This window comes from Paralichthys olivaceus, chromosome 5, assembly GCF_024713975.1.
Source record: "Paralichthys olivaceus isolate ysfri-2021 chromosome 5, ASM2471397v2, whole genome shotgun sequence".
In the NCBI taxonomy this organism is placed as follows: Eukaryota; Metazoa; Chordata; class Actinopteri; order Pleuronectiformes; family Paralichthyidae; genus Paralichthys; species Paralichthys olivaceus.
In genome coordinates this window covers 15259179-15277989 of record NC_091097.1, presented here as the reverse complement: position 1 = coordinate 15277989, position 18811 = coordinate 15259179, and the positions used below count along the sequence as shown (strand labels likewise).

General features: G+C 41.0%; 1 protein-coding gene across 1 annotated transcript in view; it reads right to left on the bottom strand.

The window, feature by feature from the left end:
- pitpnc1a (phosphatidylinositol transfer protein cytoplasmic 1a) overlaps positions 1 to 16743 on the bottom strand; it is a 30590-nt gene extending 13847 nt beyond the window's left edge. Inside the window, exon 1 of the mRNA XM_020102839.2 lies at positions 16382 to 16743. Within this exon, the coding sequence (XP_019958398.1) occupies positions 16382 to 16429 (48 nt within the window). The 5' untranslated portion in view covers positions 16430 to 16743. The remainder of the gene's footprint in view (positions 1 to 16381) is intronic.
- Positions 16744 to 18811: the final 2068 nt, after the last annotated feature.

The following is an 18811-nucleotide window of genomic DNA, read 5'->3' as shown; positions in this document are numbered from 1 at the left end:
GGAGCATGTAGAAGACATTACATGACGTATAAATTCTGCTGTGGAAATACTGTGTTTCTACAGGAAATTGACACTGGTGTCTGCCCTTATCGCTAAAAGCTTTCAAATCTTGTGGCACCTCTTTTTCATTCTGAGATATTTGTAATCTTCCAATTACGTTTGAAACACCCTCTCACTCGCCGTATTTTCACGGCGAGACACGAGAGACAAAGAGTGGGGGACGTCATGACATTCAGACCGTTAATAGAAGGAGCAGGTTATTGTACAAATCATAATTATATTTAAAAAGATTCCTGTTTGTGCAGAAAGAACGAAACAGACAATGGGACCAGACAGTGGAACGGCACACATAAATCTCCCTGCTGCATGAAAAGCATCAAGGTGGAGTACCAGTCGAGAGGAGCTCTGAGCGCCACTCTGATCACTCTGATGGCTATAGCAACAGTGTATTAACATAAAGGGCCATCTTTCCCCTCTCTCCCTGGATCATTCAGGGATCAGACATATCGTGTAAACATGTCAGCCATTGTGCTTATCTTCCTCCAATGCTCCTTTGGATTCAGCCCCTCACCTGAGAGCTGGGGTCGATGAATGTCTGCTCTTATTGTTGTCTTTAGAAATCTCGCAGAATCAGTGTGATAAGACAATTTATTTGAGTTGTACTTTGACTTGTTTAGTTTGGTTCATGTCCCATCCACTAACCTGTGAAGGCGGGATTTTATGACCTATTCCACGAAGTGGTGATTGAGACACTTTGGCTTCACTTCGAGGAGCTGTCATGTCGTCCATCTTTATCTACAGTCAGTGGTTGGACACAATCTACCTTCAAATGATTAAGTATTTGTATGGATTAACCTCAAGAGAGGCGCAGTGTAAAGGTTAGCTGTATCCAGGCTTCCTGCTAAGCTAATACAACATGAGAACGGTATCAATTTTCACATAAAGCTAAAACTGAATGTTTCTATGAACCTATTAACATGAGGAAAATGTAACAAGGACATCACAATATCAGTTTAACACACTAAACTGTCCAAATAACAATACATGCTGTTTGCTACTAATATGAAAGTGACTCACGGTTTCTCAACGTGGAAATATAACATACAATTTAAAGATGAAAGCATGGAGCCTTCACTCTCGTCTGTCCCTCTGTTCTAACACAACAGCAGGTGTTTGGGAGCTGTGGTCATTGTGTTACAGCCAAGGAGTGTGTTAGTGTGAGTGTACGATAAGAATCCTGAGACACACACACACACACACACACACACACACACACACACACACACACACACACACACACACACACACACACACACACTTCAGACAACACCAGACTAAGCTGTAATTAAAATGTAACCACAGACAGAGTAATTACTGCTTTGAGCGCTCAGTTTTCATTAATAACTGACTGTGGTCTTGTTGAGATAAATCGCTACATTTGTATGTTCATTTCAGACTCTATGTGTGTGTGTGTATGTGTGTGTGTGTGTGTGTGTGAAGAGAAGGAAAGATCTTTATCTGCATACAAACATATGAAACACAGGCAGACTGTGTTTATCTAACCCAGTACTGACACCAAGGAGAGCAATAAAGTCTCACATTAAAAATGATTGGCCCTGTTAATAAGGCACACTATTACACTTACATAATAAGTATATATTACTATACAATAGTGTTTTCCTAACTGAACACCATCATTTATTATATCCATTCTCTTTTATCTCGTCTACCCATATGGAGGAGGAATTGTTTCAATATCAGAGGGCAGACACAGTTACAAACATCCTGCCTCTCGCAGCAGATGCACACAAATACTCGCCAAAAGAAAAATGTAAATAGAGACATATATATTTATGCTGGTAAAGTTGAATTTATCAAACAATATGCTAGAAAACATGTTCCAAAGCATAAATATTTGGAATGAATAACATGGCAGTCGCAAATGACTCCTTATTCAACATTTACTCCTTTGTCCAGATATGAGGCTGTGCAACATGAATAAAATGTTGTATCTTGATATGTGGCAGTTCACATCCAGATAAGGACACATATCACGATATCATTTTACTTTGTGAATTGTGGCCATGTCTTTGCAGATTTAAGTCGAGATGACAGCGGCCTTTATCTCCTTCCATCTTCATGATACTTTGCCATATGTTGTGCTGCTGGCGAAATCCTCCTCCAACATCTGAATCTGGGTTTTGTTTAGAGCACTCAACTGTTCTTTTGTGGCTGTAATCCACAGACTCTCTCTGCACTGTACATGATTCTTATGTGGGTGGTAAAAGAGGCTAGCGGTGAATCTGTTGTGGCGACTGATCTGAAACACTATTTGCAAAGTTTAGTTTTCTACCTTGTATCAGATTTTTCATCCCAAACAGAAGTAAAGCAAAACCTCTTTGTTCTGTCTTCCTGTTCAGAATTACCACGAGCTATGACCCTGTCCCAATTCAGGGGTGGTGTCCTTTAAAAGCTACATTTAAAGCCTGATCATGTCACCGCGGCAATACTACAGGCTGTCCCCCCTCTTCTGAATGTCCTCCCAGGGAGACAAATTCCTTGAGTAAATTCCTTCACTTGAGATTACCTCACACTCTAGAACAGTAAATATTTTTCACAAGGACTAAAGAACAAACACACACACACACACAGTCACACACACACACACAGCTCTGCTGGCTCAGCAGCAATGCTGGCAGTGAGAGGGAGTGAGTACAGTACGACTGCCTATATCTGCTCCATTTGTGCTGAGTCAGCAAAATGTGAAGGTGAGTGTTAACCCTCCTGCAATAGTTTGATAAATTCGCACAACAGGATGCCAAGGATGTCAGAGTGCGAGGTGAGGCAATGCGTCGCTGCAGCTCAACACTGTAACACAAAAATGGACAATTCCTTTCCTTCTCTTCTATCAGGTTCAAGAGAAACAGAGATAAATATAATCCAAGGATGAACTGTAGAGACAGATTCTACCCAAGAGGCTCTGAGTACAATCTTTGCATTCTGAATTGTGGTTGTTTGTCACCTTGGCTTTACTTCAACTAGAGCATTTTCTTCTAAATCTTATTTTTTTATTTGTTATGCAGCGGCTGTTTTGTAACACTGTTCTTAACAATTCAATATTTTCTTACTTTATTCAGTTGTTCCTCCGGTTGTGTATTTAGAGGTACAGACACTGAGAACACAAAGGGGTGCGTAGATGTGGCATTTGTTTTGGTTTGAGATGCTGGCACTAGTGTGACATCTAGCAGTAGTGAATATCCTACATGTAACCTTTAAGATTCTGCCGACATCTCAGAATATTGGACGTGAAGGGAATTTTAATTTGTGGAATTAAAAATGGGTGAATCCTCAAATTCAATTTAGTGGCAATGACTAAAACAGATTGAAGTGGATCTCACAACAGCGCTGAGGTGAACAGAGAAATTCTTGAGGCCACATGCCGGGAGCAAAATTGCATGTTACATAAACTTAGTGAAAGCCGTGTGGGGTGGGGGTGTAACTTATTAATACTGATCGCTGGAGGTAGAGAGAGCACTCCCCTGTCGTGCCTCCCTGTCTTCCCATTTTCCTGTTCCCTTCCTCTCCTACCCAGCATCTCTGCAGTGTATGAGGTCACCGAACTAAAGATTACATAACTCAAGATCACTCACTACAGATCACTCCGTTATGCATCATCTTTGCTCCCTGCCGGGTTGCACACACACGGGTGCTCTGCTGGAGTGATGTGCTTATATGCATGCATTAAAGAGCAGAGGAAAACGAGTGAGGAGAGAAGGGAGGGAGACGGTTCAACTGAGGTAGATTAGAAAACAAAGGTGGAGAAGATGAACGGGAATGAGAGAGGTTAAAGAAGGCTGTGATGCTGAGGCTGGGTGTTCAGGGAAACTGACAGCCATTACATAAGAGGACTTGATTGAAGACAGCTGCCTGTCTCTTTACCTTGCCACTACTTTTATTCCTCTTCTCTTTCATTCTCTCCTTGACGCAGGTGACTCTCCCCTTCAAAATGTTCTAGTCTGACTTTACACTCTTTTACTTGTTGTTTTTCTCATTTGGAAGGAAAGGATTCCCAAATTTTAGCATTGTAATGCTAAAGCTTCACTAGGTACCATCACACCCAACTACACGCTAATGCAAAAAAGATGGCAGCGGTCCAATTCAGAATATTGTGGCTTCATTTCTGAACAGAGGGAGGAAGAGAAGACGTCCTTCTTTGTATACAGCATTCAGCATATGGTGTTTAACTGCTGACACTCGTGTGAGTGGTTCACTTATTAACTAAGTGCAGGGAACGTTCTAAAGGTGCGTGAAGATGGAATCGATTTTTGTGGTCTGATGTGATGACAGAAACTCCGAAGCTCTCTGAGACCTCTCATTGTAGCTCACAGCGAGAGACAAGTCGAAGGAAGAAATGTACAAGCCTAAGAACTACAATACAAACCAACAAATTCAGAACTTTGGCACAGAAACATTTGTGTTTTCAACTGTGTTTTTGCTACTAGAAGAAATCAACTGAAGAAAGATTTCTTCTAGTAGCAATTCCCAATATCCACGACACTGCACGCCCATCACATTCTTCACCTGAACTTTTTCAAAGAACTAAGCCTTGTGTGAGAAGCAGGAGTATTTTTTTCACAGCCCTCATTCAGTTCTTTGATAAACAAGCCCCCCCCCCCCATATTACATAAGCCTTTTGTCCCCTCTGTGTTTTGGTACAACTAGAATTTCTGGTTGCTTGGGGAAAACCATTGCATTTATTATGCATAGAGCAAGCACAGTGTACGTCTTTCAGGCCTGCTGAGCTAGACGGAGATGAGGGAAATATGAGCACAAAAAAAGCAGAGCAAGGGAGGAAGAATGAGAGGACACCAGTATTACATTAGTTTGGTCTTGCATACAATATCAACTTCTTCATTTACTTGCTACTACCTCAATTTTCTCTGCCCTATAGTGGGGACCAATGTGAGCTAATAAAGCCGTGCATCCCCACTGCTGTTGAGAGAGGGCAAGGTGAAGGCTCAACATACAGTCCATGAAGAAGTAAAATGAGAAACACATCAGGATGATAATTAAGTTGACGTTTCACCAGTTATTGCATGAAGCTGTTACATATTAAAATCTGTCTTGCTCTCTCTGTCTCCCCAGAGAGCAGGTGTGGGGGATGTGACAGGAAACGACCGGTCCTCTTAATGATTTATTTGTGGCAGAGTCGAACATCATAGCATGTTAAAAAACACGACAAAAGAATATGCCCAAACATCTGTAATATGTCATTGCATTTCACTCTCCTGAGACAAAGTACAGGGTTTCTGGTTGGGCAACAATGAATTTGTTTTTGGGTTTTATCAAAGCTCATCATTATGGAACATAATAATAAACAGCTATACCATGTGGTGTGATTTCCCACAACTACAGAACATGTAGCACTGAGTTGACAGATTCGATTTTGAGCGTCGGGTCCTGTAAAACTTTCTGTTTTCTCTCTAAAGTGTTGTTTCCTTCCGTGCTTCTGGTGAAAAAGCCAGTTATGCATTGCACTCTCCCCATGAGCCTGGCTACTGCTGGCAGATTTAATGCCCGCTGTGACACCAGATTGAGCCTACGACTGAAACACTTCTCATGCAGGTATCCCGCTAACAGAATGGCAACGGCCATCTCAAAAGCACTGTCCCTGACAACCACCAGGTTTTTGAATTTGCATTCTCGTGCCGCATTTTGCAGGAGGTCTGTTCAACCGGGCTTGACTTTTGTGTACTGATCTAGTTTGGGAACTGTTGCCAGCCCTCACTGAGATAAAGAGCTGTTGTAGTCGCATCTTACTCCACTGCTCGCCATATCCACACGCCACAAGTTAATGCAACTGCAGTCGACTGTACAGCCAATCTGTGAAAAAAATATTTATTTTCCACTTTATTGTATGGACACAGATGTTTGAACATAAAATCAATGATGGTTTTTGTTCTTTTCAGTTCTTGCTCTCAAGAAAAGTGTTGGTTGTTTCTTCTGTGGATGTGATTTTATCATTCTGATTTGGTTAACTGTATCTTAGTATGGTGGTGTGTGAGGTGAGGCCACATGCTCATTGTATTTTATTTTAATGCAACACTCCTTGCAAATCATTTCCATCCTCCTTCCCTTTTTCTTGAGATGAAAACCAAAATGAGCCTAACCGTTTTATTTAAACACAAACAAGCAATTTTCTTTTCTCTCCGATGCCTCACTTTTTTGTTTTAGTTCTTCCTTTCTTTTCCTGTTCCTCCTTTTTTTAGTGTGATGAGGTCCATTTTTTATCAATGAGACACTTTTGGATTAATTTATATAAATATTTAGAGCAGGTCACAGTGATATATTCATAACAACAAAGTGAAAGAGAGGGCAGTTGTTTCTGTATATTTAACATGATGAAAGAAAAAGAATAATTATGTTAAATAATTCTGATTATTTCGGGCTTTGTTTTACAGCCCTATTTGCAGTGAGTGATTGGGCCTCAGACACTGCAACATGATCAATGGTAATGACAGAAGAAGGGTGCTCATTGCAGCTTATGGAGACTGACACACTTCATTTCACAGTTGTAGGCGGGCACTCGAGGCACCGAGGGAGGAGCACGGCACTGCAGCTGTATCTATGTTTGTGGGAAATTATTTCATACAGAGGATGTGTCTCAAAGTGATAGCACACATGTGTATACACACACACACACACACAAATGCAGACTGACACTTTCAAGATATTCACACAGAAACAATTGCAAGTGAATCTTGATCGGCAGCACTCAGTATTTAATCAGGCAGATATTGGACACTTGATGAGCACTGATCAGGAATTGGAGAAGAATAGCTGTGGGAGCTGGATTAAGACAGTGCAAGATGGTATGTGTCTGCCCAACGCAGTGCATATATATATATATATATATATATATATATAGTGAGAGAGAGAGAGAGAGAGAGAGAGAGAGAGAGAGAGAGAAAGAGAGTCATTTTGAGTGGATGAAACAAGTGGAGGGAAAAGGATGTGGTCACAGGGACAGGGAAAGTAATGTATTGTGTTGTTAGATGTCAGAATTGGAATTAAAAGAGAAAATTTCAAAGAAGCAAAATACAAACTTTTATGGTTGCAAGCCAAGAATACACTGAATAAAGCCCCCCCCAGAAATCGTAAAAAAGTTTCACAAATACAGACAAAACGAACAAAGAGTACGGACAGAGAGCTTTCTCTGTTTCTGTATACATATCAAACGCTGAGTATAAACGAGCTTTAAGTATTGAGAACGCAACATATCATTGGTGATAGAATGTAACGAGTGAGTTATTCATTTATAGAAAATGGCCAAGAAATTGATACAATCGTGTGTCTCTAATATCCTGATGATGGAAGGTGTTGTTTGTATTCTTGACATTAAAAAATCTAATTAACTGCAGAGAGCTGAGTGAAAGAGACATGGACACACAAACAGCACTTCGGCTCACGCAGCAGCTGCAGAAAGGTTTTAAAGCGCTCTCTCTCAAACAAGACATGCACGCGCACTGGTTCACACACGCACAAGGGCTCACTCATACAAATTACTCTGACCCATGAGAAGATATTAGTAATGATTAGCAGAGTTGGGGAGAAGCTTTGAAAACCAAATAGAGCTGAAAACGGCTCTTTGAAAACCCACATCGCTGCAATTAAAAAACTATTTGGTGAAGAAAGGAGAACTTCAGAACACTGTTGACAAAAGAAAAAGACGCCAGAGGGAGAGAGATGAGGATCCAAGCTGCCGGCCACCTGCACTAGTGGCATTGATTCGCTGCCAAGGACCGTTGAGTCAGAGAAAACCAGGCAGGGATAAATACACATCGAAAAAATACATTTTCTGTTTCACACAAATTGTTTGTGGATAAAAATGAAGGACATAGAAGGTCAAAAAAAATCCCCACAGCAAGAGAGGATTCATTCCTTCTAAGTGGGTGCTTTGACATTTTTATTTGTCATGCAAAAGCTTGTTCCAATTACTTTCCAACTCTTTGTGCACATATTCGCCCATGAGTTAAATCAAAGATCTTCTCCTACATCTTCGTGTGTGCTACTCTCTTTCTCTCCGAGTGAGGCGTCTTTGTCATAGGCACAGTCTTTGACTATGTCACAGTTACATGTTCATGGAGATACACAGAAGCGTTGCCTTTTGTTCCTCAACTTCAATAGGAGTCTATTCTTGTTTCCTCAGTGCAACAACACTGGTTTCAATAACAGTTTCAAGTACTTGAGATTTGCTCAAGGTGCTGAATTTGAATTTAAATGTTTTTGTCTCCATCACGTCTAATTCACTCATTAGCTGTCAAACCTGAGCCGTGGACATTCCTCTGATTGAAGAGGTGTGCATCTCTCACTACATATTTTGCCACTGGACATTAACCCTGTTCTCCTTTCCTGCCTCGGTGGAAGGGACTGTGCTGCAGCTGAAGAAACTGCAAAATCTAAAATAAAAAACAACCCTGACAAAAATGATTATGCTTCTTTTCATTTAGTTTATTAAATCACGCTTGGGACCCACAACTTATTTGGATTTCCTGTTAACTTGTTATGCTAGCTCTCCGTGCAATGCTAAAGGGAAGCACAAGGGAAACAAACTTCACAACAGGATAAACAACTCCTTTGTCATATAATGACAGACCATCCGGTATTTGCAAAAGGGATATTTGATTGACTAGAGCCTCCGCTTGTTTTAACACGATTTGAATAGCTGGTGCCTGTGCTGCCTCTCGAAAAAGCAAACATGCAAACATGACGTCACCCCATTCAAAGTGATTGAGCAGTGTGTCCATTGAAGCCTCCAACGTGCATGTGTGAGTGCTTCATGATATTTTGCAGGTGCAATGCAGGCTGCAGAATGTGGGGTCAAAGAATATGGGATAAATCACTTGGGTTAGGTTTTAATAGCAACAGATGATTTCTGTGCAACAGATGTAAAGACAATTGCACAGTAATTATTCATTCGCATGTAACTGTGATTGTTTACTGTGCCTGCCTTCTTTTTCTTTAAAAAGCTCATCCAATCATTTCATTCTTAATTTTAGCAACCTCCCTGCGTCAATGAGTTGTGTATTTTGAAAATGCCAAATGACACATCACTATTTATTAGCATATTTTAAGTCTGATCCCATACACAACTCATCACCAGCAGAGCACACAATGAGTCCTTATACATTGTGATCACATTATAGTGCGGCATGCCCAGCTGCTCCCCCTCTTGTGCTGCATCTCTCCTAACACCTGTCCCATAACTCTTCTGACACATTCACAATGTGTCGGCACAGCTTCTATTCTCAGTAACCATTGTTTCTCCTTGTTTAGACAGGATGTTGACAATAAGTGAGGTTTAGAGGAACAGGAAGAGACGAGGTGTGTTACAGGCACAAATGCAGGGATGGAGATGATTTAGACTTTCCTGTTCGGAGGAGGTGAATGGTGTTGTCTTCCGATCAAACTGGTAGGAGTGCAGCCGGCTTTAATCACACACACAAACACATGCATGCTATGTTCACACCACTGTTGCTGAGGCAAAGTCAATTAATCCATCACCCCAAAATTTAAAAGAAACCTCAACTATGAAATTCAAGTTATGATGCAACTATTTAACCAAGAGATGAAATGCTGTAAGATGTGTTGATAGTCCTTAATGGCGTAATCTCAATTCAAATTAGTTTTAATTCAGTCCAAATAAATAAATACAATTATTTGACAGAGGGTTTGTTTCTTTTGTAGCAGACTCACCCTGAAAGTTCAAAACACTGTCATCCAGACAGAGCTCCATCCATCCATCCAGACAGAGCTCCATCCATCCATCCATCCATCCAGACTGAGCTCCATCCATTCAGACAGATCTCCATCCATCCATCCAGACAGAGCTCCATCCATCCATCCAGACTGAGCTCCATCCATTCAGACAGATCTCCCTCCATCCATCCAGACAGAGTTCCATCTATTCAGACAGATCTCCCTCCATCCATTCAGACAGAGCTGCATCCATCCTTCCATTCAGACAGAGCTGCATCCATCCTTCCATTCAGACTGAGCTCCATCTGCCCATCCATCTATTACAACATGTTTTAAATATTCATCATCCTCTATAAGGCTTGAAGCAGTTTTTGGCATCTTCAAAATCTTTGATTCATAAAAGATAATAGCACTGAGCAATGAAGTTTTAGCCTCAGTGGATGTTAAATAAGAAGCTCTCAGGTGCTCCTATAACCAAGAGGGAAGAGCGACTCTTCATCTGGTTTAAACTACACTCAGGAATCCTACATGAGTATACTTGCTACTTATTCTAGTCCATGTCTGTATTCCCAGCAGAGTACAGAGCTGATGAGTTACAAGTCTTGTCATTTTTATCAAGTGAGCAACATATCTGAGATTACAGATTACACAGGAGCAGAAGACAGTTTTCTCAAAATAAATAGTTTGATATTTTCGGAAATGTTCTTATTCTCATTTTGCAGTTTATAAATTAAAGACTAAATTAATATCTAATCCATGTTTAAAATGACCTAACTCACATTTTATATTCAGTTTGTTTCTTCCATTGAAAAATTAAATATATCAATCCAGCAGTTTCCAGAGGTCTTGTCATTGCCTCGAAGTTGCCAGGCAACATGACAGTGCATGAGGCCAAGAAAAGGACAGAGGAAGGGAAATATACACAGCAGGTTCTTTACATAAAACCAGCATCCATTTTACTTGTTTGTTTGCAAATAAGCAAATGGCCGCATGCTCCACCTGGAACAGACAGCTTGGGCATAATTTAATAAAAATTGTCGCACGTGGTCCAGTCATGTAGATGCAGAACGCATGATTTAACTCAGCAAGAAAGCTAAAGGTTACTTCTCCATAACATGGAATTATTCTTTTAAAAAGTGAGCATCACCAAGGAGATAATATGGGTTTAAATATTACTGACAATTATTTTCAGATTGCAGATTTAGAGTCAGTGAATCTTCATTGAGTTTAGATATGTATAATATTGTAATAAAATAAAATCTTCAATCTTGTCCAATGTCCACATGTTGTTTATTTATAGTATGTTCGTGGTTTTAATGGCTACTCTGTATTTTTATGAGGTGTTTTTCATTGTTGTTATCAGGACTTTACTTGTTGCTAAGGGAAATATTACTGACAGGGATGTCAACCCATTTACAAGCAAAGTGCATAGAGCTGAACCAGACTAATGCCCCTCGATACTGCAAAATAATTCATATCAATAAGGATGCTACTTCCTGGAACTAAAAGCGATGTACCCATCTTCTTAGAAATAGTTGCTACATTGTGTGTCAGCGGTGTGTATATGTGCAAGAGCCTATTTAAAGACATGTCACTGCTTTCTCTAACCCCCTCACAATCTCTGTTTGAAGCTCAGTGCTGCAATGTGTGGCGCTTCAAACACACAGCCAGCAGCATTAACAGGGCACAACAGATGTCAGCCTTTGGTGTGAGGCAGTTACTGATGTTATGAAAGATTTAAGTTCATTTTCAGATCAATTTATCTGAGATGTATTGACATAAGAGAGATGATAAGAGAGGTTTGTGTTTTATTACAAAAAACTGAAAAACAGCCGAACTTTGCTGTGTAATTCACAACGCAAAAACCATTGCCCCACTGCTCATTGCTTATCATGTAAATGTAGTTGACAAATATTCATGGAGCACATCCCAAATCTTTATGTTCCATCTGCTGCAACTGTAGCCTCCACCAAAAATGATATGAATTCATTTAGTTTTAGTTTTTTCACTCATCTCCTTGGTGACTGACCTGCTCAGTCTGTGCTATTTGTCGGCTATTTGAATCAAATGATTAGTTGATTAGAGATCTGATCAACTGTTGCTTTTCTACTGAACATTTCTACTTTTATCTACATCTGTAAAGCCCAAGCATACGGTATCTTGTTGATGTGGCTGATGCATTTACTTAACAGTGCTTGAAGAGGTCTGTTTCTCACTATAGCATCATGTAGTCCGTAGTTCTTCTTTGAAGGATGAAACGATATAGCTAATGGATGCATTGATCTTTGGTATCATTTCATGCCTTGTCTTTGTCAGTCTCTACACTGTCAAGCAGCTACAGGTGTAGGGATAAAAACATAAAGGCCAAATTGGGATATACTCTGTAGCTGCAACACCAGGGGACCAGCTTCTATTGGTATTTACCTCTGCATAGATAAAAAAGGTCAAGACTTCCTTCATTCATCACTGATTAAATGCTCCACCAAGTGACCACATGTCCCATGTTGCGTGACCAACAGGTGCATGATGGGTATGGCTAAATGTTTAAATGCTGACAGTGTATCCTTCAGCTGGGACTTATATATTTGCTTGTACCACATGTGAGGTGTACACCACCTTTCTGCTTTGATAACCCTGCTGTGACTGCAGAGCTCGTGTTATGAAAACTTAGCGAACCTCAACGGAAATGCACAAACAGAGCGGGAGCGGAAAGAGCAAGGGGATAGAGGCTGGTTTGGGATTTGGTGAAATGAGGAGGCTTAATAAGCAAGAGGAAACACCATTATTATTTACACATGTAAATGCCGTATAGGCTGGAAGGTCAAACACCCAGAATATCATCATAGCAGTGACTGATCCTCCAGGTAAATATAACATTTAAACTGCTGCACACATAAACAGGAAAATCTTTGCACTGTGTCACTTTGACATTGCACACTGTCATTGATGCTGTTACAATGATGTAACAATTCCCTCCACTTTGGTGTGGCTGTTGTTCAGTGCGAGGACCCTCACCTATTCTGACAGCTGCTCTGTGTTTCTGCTGTGATTTCATTTCAGGAACATTTTTTAACAATGAGTCTTAAAAAATATTAAACTGGAATATAGTGATGGATCATCCCCAGCGCAGTCACTGCCTTCTCTGGTCAAAGTATTTGCCAAAGGATCTTTAATAGGCTGGAACTTGTCAAGCAGATATATCATTGTTATCACTATATTGTTTTTTAACTGTTAAATCCACCCAGAGTACATTTTAACTGACTTATTTTGAACTTTTATTCTTTGTACTTTTTGTTTGAGTATATTTTCTACACAAGTAACTTTACTTTGAGTACAAAGTTTTCTTTCCACCCTAGACAATCTGTAGCTGTTCATCAGCATTGACTCAAAGTGGAAACCGAGCTTCATTCTCACGACTTTCGGGTCTAATTAAGTCTGCTGCCTTAATTAAATGAAGATGGGAAACAGACACTTCTCCTGTCTTCTGGTGTTCTTGTTTCCTGAGCCCACACTCTACAGCTTATTAATCAGGAGCTGATCAAGCAAGCAGTGAGACTAATTCAGCTGCTGTTCAGGTACAGAAAAGACACTCTCTGTTCTTTAATCAGTGAATGGGTAATTAATTGCAGAAGGATATGCGTGGTAATTGATGAGCTATTAAAAGCTCTGCTCCGGGTAATCTGAAAATCAATGTCATGGTGACGCTTGTATCGTAGTATCTATTCAAGTGTGTCGAAAGCTTTACGTACTGAAGATGTAATTAGACAATTATTTAACATAGTGATTTATCCTGATGGGTACGTTTCCCGTGCCCTGGCTTTGAGGCTTACTACTGCAGTCAGATACAATTACTTCAAAAACAATTACAGCGGCCCAAAAAGGAATCATGCTGATTGAGGCAGTCACCCACAAAGCAATCAATCACCTTTTTAAAACATGCATTCTCTCTCTCTCTTTTTCTGGCTCATCCTTCGACGTCTGTAAGATCATCTGACTGAGCATGTTCCTCTCCATCTGGCATGTGTGAGCCAGGTCACTGTTTGCCTGGGCTACGAGCTCCTTGGGGAACAACGAAGGAACAGGCTTCTCTGTAGTCAGAGCACAGAGCTTCAACTCCAGGGACGTAAACAAGATCGTGGCTCTGGGCCTGGACGTGCTGTGGGGAATCTCAGTGTGCAGGGACACAAACACCCCCCGCCCCCAGAGACTGACCTTACACTGACTGGCTGATGTCACCTTAATCAAAACAGGTGTCTGATTCTCATTCTGCTGCAAAACATTGCATGTTGTAAGATGACTGAAACAAAAAAATAAAAGGTACAAACACATGCTCGTTGTTATCGCATTTTCTAGAGTAGAAAGAGGTTCTGCAGCTCTATAGCTCAATATTTTATGCACTAGTCAAATGAATTGCATTAATGCAATGACATGAAAGTGTCTTTTCTTCTCAGCAGGGCTTAAACTTTAATCACCATTCAAACATGAAAGGTCTCCTTGATGATACAATTCTTGAGCTGTCTAATCATGTCTTCTACTCCACTTCACTAATGCACTCCCATGTATCTGAAAAGCAGCCAGTTGTCCTCATGCAGAAATGCCACACAAGGAGATTTGGATTCATGACTCATCTACTGTGTTGTGTAAACAGAGTATGTAATATAATATCACCAGAGCCCAAAATGAGTCTTTAGTCATCATGAATCTGAGGAAAAAATGTAGTATACTGACAACGATGTGTTCTATCCTGCCTCCTGTTTTTTGAAGTATAAGATACTGAGCCTTAAAATTGCCCCTTAACCAGTGTGAGAGTGTGTGTGTGTGTGTGTGTGTGTCGACAGGCACTGAATAATTTGGGTGTGACCAGTAGTTTGTTACGACTTGAAAAGCAATATGCGGCAGTCCTGATGAAGCCACCACTGAAATTGTATTGGTTTGGTGCATTGATCTATAGGAAAGAGCAATAAAGGGCAGTGGATGGTTCTTCTCTAGTTTGTTTACATTAGAAAACTAGAGAGACCACCTCCACATAGGTTACACAGTCCCATGAAATTCAAACAAGCCACACCAAATTGTACATACCCATAACTATAAGTCCCCTTAATATGTTTGATTTTTTTTTTATTATTCCCTGGGAAATGAGAGAAAATGTCAAAAAATACCCTCTCACAATGTTAAAGAAACTGATAAAAATATTCCTGGATCCATCCCTAGAAAATGTAATGTGCTCTTGCACACCGCATCCTTCCATCCTTGGAAGAGAATTGGTTCAGGTGTGTTTGCATAATCCAGACAAATTCAAAAGACATAACCTCCTTGGTGGGGGTAATAATGGTCTAACATTTCCAAGATAATGTCTGTCTCTTACACACACATACACTCACGCAGGCAGACACACACACCTTGGTTGATTTATGTGTCTGTATGTGGGAGGTAAGTGTTTGCATGCTGCAAAAATTAATAGATTACAAATGTTCATTTGTCAAATCAATGACAAATCAATAGATTATTATCATTAGGGCAACAGATGTAATAGCCCGTAGCTGGCCGCAGAAGAGAACAGTCTTCCATCACCACTGGAGCGAAGCAAAGCGTAGACAGGATGTGATGAAGCAGCATCCTGGTAATTATAAACATGACACTAACTAACAGTCCAAAACAGGACAATCAAACAACATCAGGATCATCAGACATCAGGAGAATCTGCACGGAGCTTTGATTGTAAGACTGTATATTCACAAACAGTAGAGCTGAGATACTATTTAATCACAGGGTCGATGAACTACTGTGGCAACACACTCATTCAGTGCACAAGTGCGCTGCCTCCCTGTACAGGATATTACATCGTAACCAGGGTTAAATGGTGCGTAAAAACCTTTATGATGCACTTAAACTCAATAAAACACTTCAGGTGGAACATCTGTTGTTTAGGTTCAGGTAACACTGGAATGAAGACAACAGCAGGAGGGAAAGTTAATGCAGCCACAGCCACAACCACTCAAACACGAAACTTGAGGGGAACCTTAATCCTTCACCCTATAGACCAAGCTCCAAACACAGAGCCTGAATGTGTCTCCACAAAGGAAATATGTGCATTAAATCCACACTGACACAGGGTTGTGTAAAATAGAGTGGTTGTGTAAGGAACAGAGTCCAATCACAATGAGTGGTAACTTGTGTTCCCTGTGTGAGTGCGCAGTGGTGTTTGGGTGAGAGGGAGCAGTGTGCATCTCTCCACAACACTCACAAAGCTCACAATCACACACTCTAAGTGAAGCACATGCACGATTTGTCCTTCACCACCTACAATACAACAAAACGGCTGACTGTGCTGCTGCTCCTGCTGATGTTCACAGTCTGTGCGCTGCTCTGGATCATTAACAAGGTGAAGGCTGGATGAGAGACAGCAGCAGCTCCACCGCGCGGCGGGTCCTCGGACGCGCTCCTCGGCTGCACGAGTTCAAAATGTCCCTTTGCTGCAAAACGACGAGCGGCGCATCACTGTCAACTTTACAAAAACACCACACAGAGCTGCAGACCACACGCACCGGGCTGAGCGGTGCATCTCATGTACAGGTCAGGGTGCAGGAGATCTGCCGAAGCATCACAAGAAAACTTCACCTACCTCCTCCACTGTGAGGGGCATGCAGATGCGGTACTCCTTCATCAACATTCTTGCACGGCGGTGATGATGGCAGGGCTGAGGTGAGATGCTGGGCGGTCGTGGCGTCAGTGCTGGGCTCGATCCTGCGAATCAATCATGGAAGTGAGATCAGCGAGGAGGAGAGGACGGATTCACCAGATCCCTCCTGACTTCTGCATCAGCAACAACAGCCGTCAACACACACGCACACGCCAGGTCCCCAAATACACAGAGGCTCCCTCCGAATAATCCTCCTGCAGAAATCAGCTGACAATGTCTGCACTGATCCCTGAACAGTTTGTCCTCTGCAGGGAGGAAAGTGTGAAGAATTCGCAGCAAACTCCACAAAACAAGTCGCTTCTGCAGCAGCGAAGCTTCACTGCAGCTTCTCGTTCCCGCACAAGGACTCGAACCTTTGCTCGTTGTTTTGTTTTTCCTTCCCTGGTTCTTTAGAAACACTCGCGATCACTTGAAAGCAGTTCACCCCCCGAATGTGCCCCTGTGGCCGCGGTGAGTTCTCCTGACAGCTCCCTCCAGAGATGCGCAGCCGAGTGGAGCAGCTGCCTCAAACCAGCGAGAAGGAGGCAGCGCTGCACCGGAAACACACAGGAGTTCACCCCGCAACATAAAAGCATTGCTGCAAAACAAGAGGCCTCTATTGATCCAATACATTCACGTAAGTTATAATAACAGTATATTGTATTGGAGCTCATTAGTCAGAATGCAATTGATTGATCCGTTTTCATAACTGGGCTTTTACACCAAACATTCAATTAGATCTTATTTTTTAAAGAAATACTTGACCGGAAGTCCTTTTATTTTTCTGTTCGCTTAACACGAGAAATATTTAGAGAGAGACGGAGAGATGAGAGAATGAGGATGACAAAAAAAAAAACCCCTGGAAAGTTATTAGACTTTTAAAATGTGTGATAATGATAATGTGATATCTGGCATGTCCCATAAAAATTGGTGAAAAGTTAAAGTGCAGCATTGTAGTGAAGATACTAATACGAAAAATTCAAGGCAAAAAAAGGAAAGAAAAAAGGAAACAATTTAAAACAGATCATTCAGCAATAGAGCAGAGATTTAAAACAGCCAAGACACAATAAGAAAGTAGTAAAAACAAGATCAAATCAAACATTATAAAATATTTCAATTATCAGAACTATGTGACGTTAAGAGAGATTTAAAAGAGGTGTGATGATTTCATTTGTTTCTTTCTTATATCATAATTTAAACTGAAAAACCTTTGTTTCGTTAGTGTATAAATATAAACCAATATGGAAATAAAAGAATCAAGATGAAAATAAAAGAATCACTACGGAAAACAGTGGTTGATGACGTCAGACGTACTGGGAAGAAAAACGTGCGTTCCTGGATTAACCCGCCTTTTTTCACTTTTAAAAATGGACGACAGTAAACATGGTGGCGGCCTACCAGTGGAGGGGATCGGCTGTGGACAGCCCACGGTCTCAGAGTGACGAACACTCGGATGCTCTACTCTTCTTCATCACGAGGGTCTTCACACAGAACAATCTCCGGACTTCAGGGAAGCAGGACATTTGTCTCCGGCTCGTACTTCCTGTTTCCACGAGGAAATCAACAGGTGACCAACACAGGTCACGCTCCTGTCAAAGATCGTATATGGAGTAAATTGGGAAGATGACTCGCCTGCGTTGAAAACGAACTGAACTGAAAGGTAAGAACACTGCCAGAGATCTTTTATGATTTTGTCGAGGAAGACGGTTTACTCGGTACAATTTTGAGACGCTGAATGATCTGAACTGAAACTTTGTGGTTTTCTTGTTCAGCTCTGGTCTAGCTCTTGGTGATAAAGGCAAAGCTGGCTGTTTTCTTTATGAAGCATGTCTCAATCACAAGGGTGGATTCAAATAACACAGAGACCAAATGTAAGGGAAACTATTGAACTGGAAAAACTGTTTAAAACGATTTTCAATAAAAATAAAAGAGATCGCAAGGAGTAGAATAAAAGAGGTCAAATAAATAATGGAATAACTGTGTAAAATGTAAAAGTTAGTTTAAAGAGATATACAAATAGAATGGAATACAAAGATAAATTGTCTGATAATCTGCCCACAAAAAATTGCTTAAAACTACAACCTTCACACAAAAGCAAAAAATCATTTGAATTCTTGAGAAATAATAATGTCTTTTTTGGCCATGTTGCCCGGCCCTATCATAGTCTCTTCATTACACAATCTCTCTCTCTCACACTCACTCACTCACACACACACACACACACACACACACACACACACACACACACACACACACACACACACACACTCAATCTCAACATGTGTGTAGCTAGTCATAAAAATCTGCAGTACTTGTTTCAGAAGGTAGATGTCACCACAGACCTTCCTTCAGTGAGCAGAGCTTACAGATAAA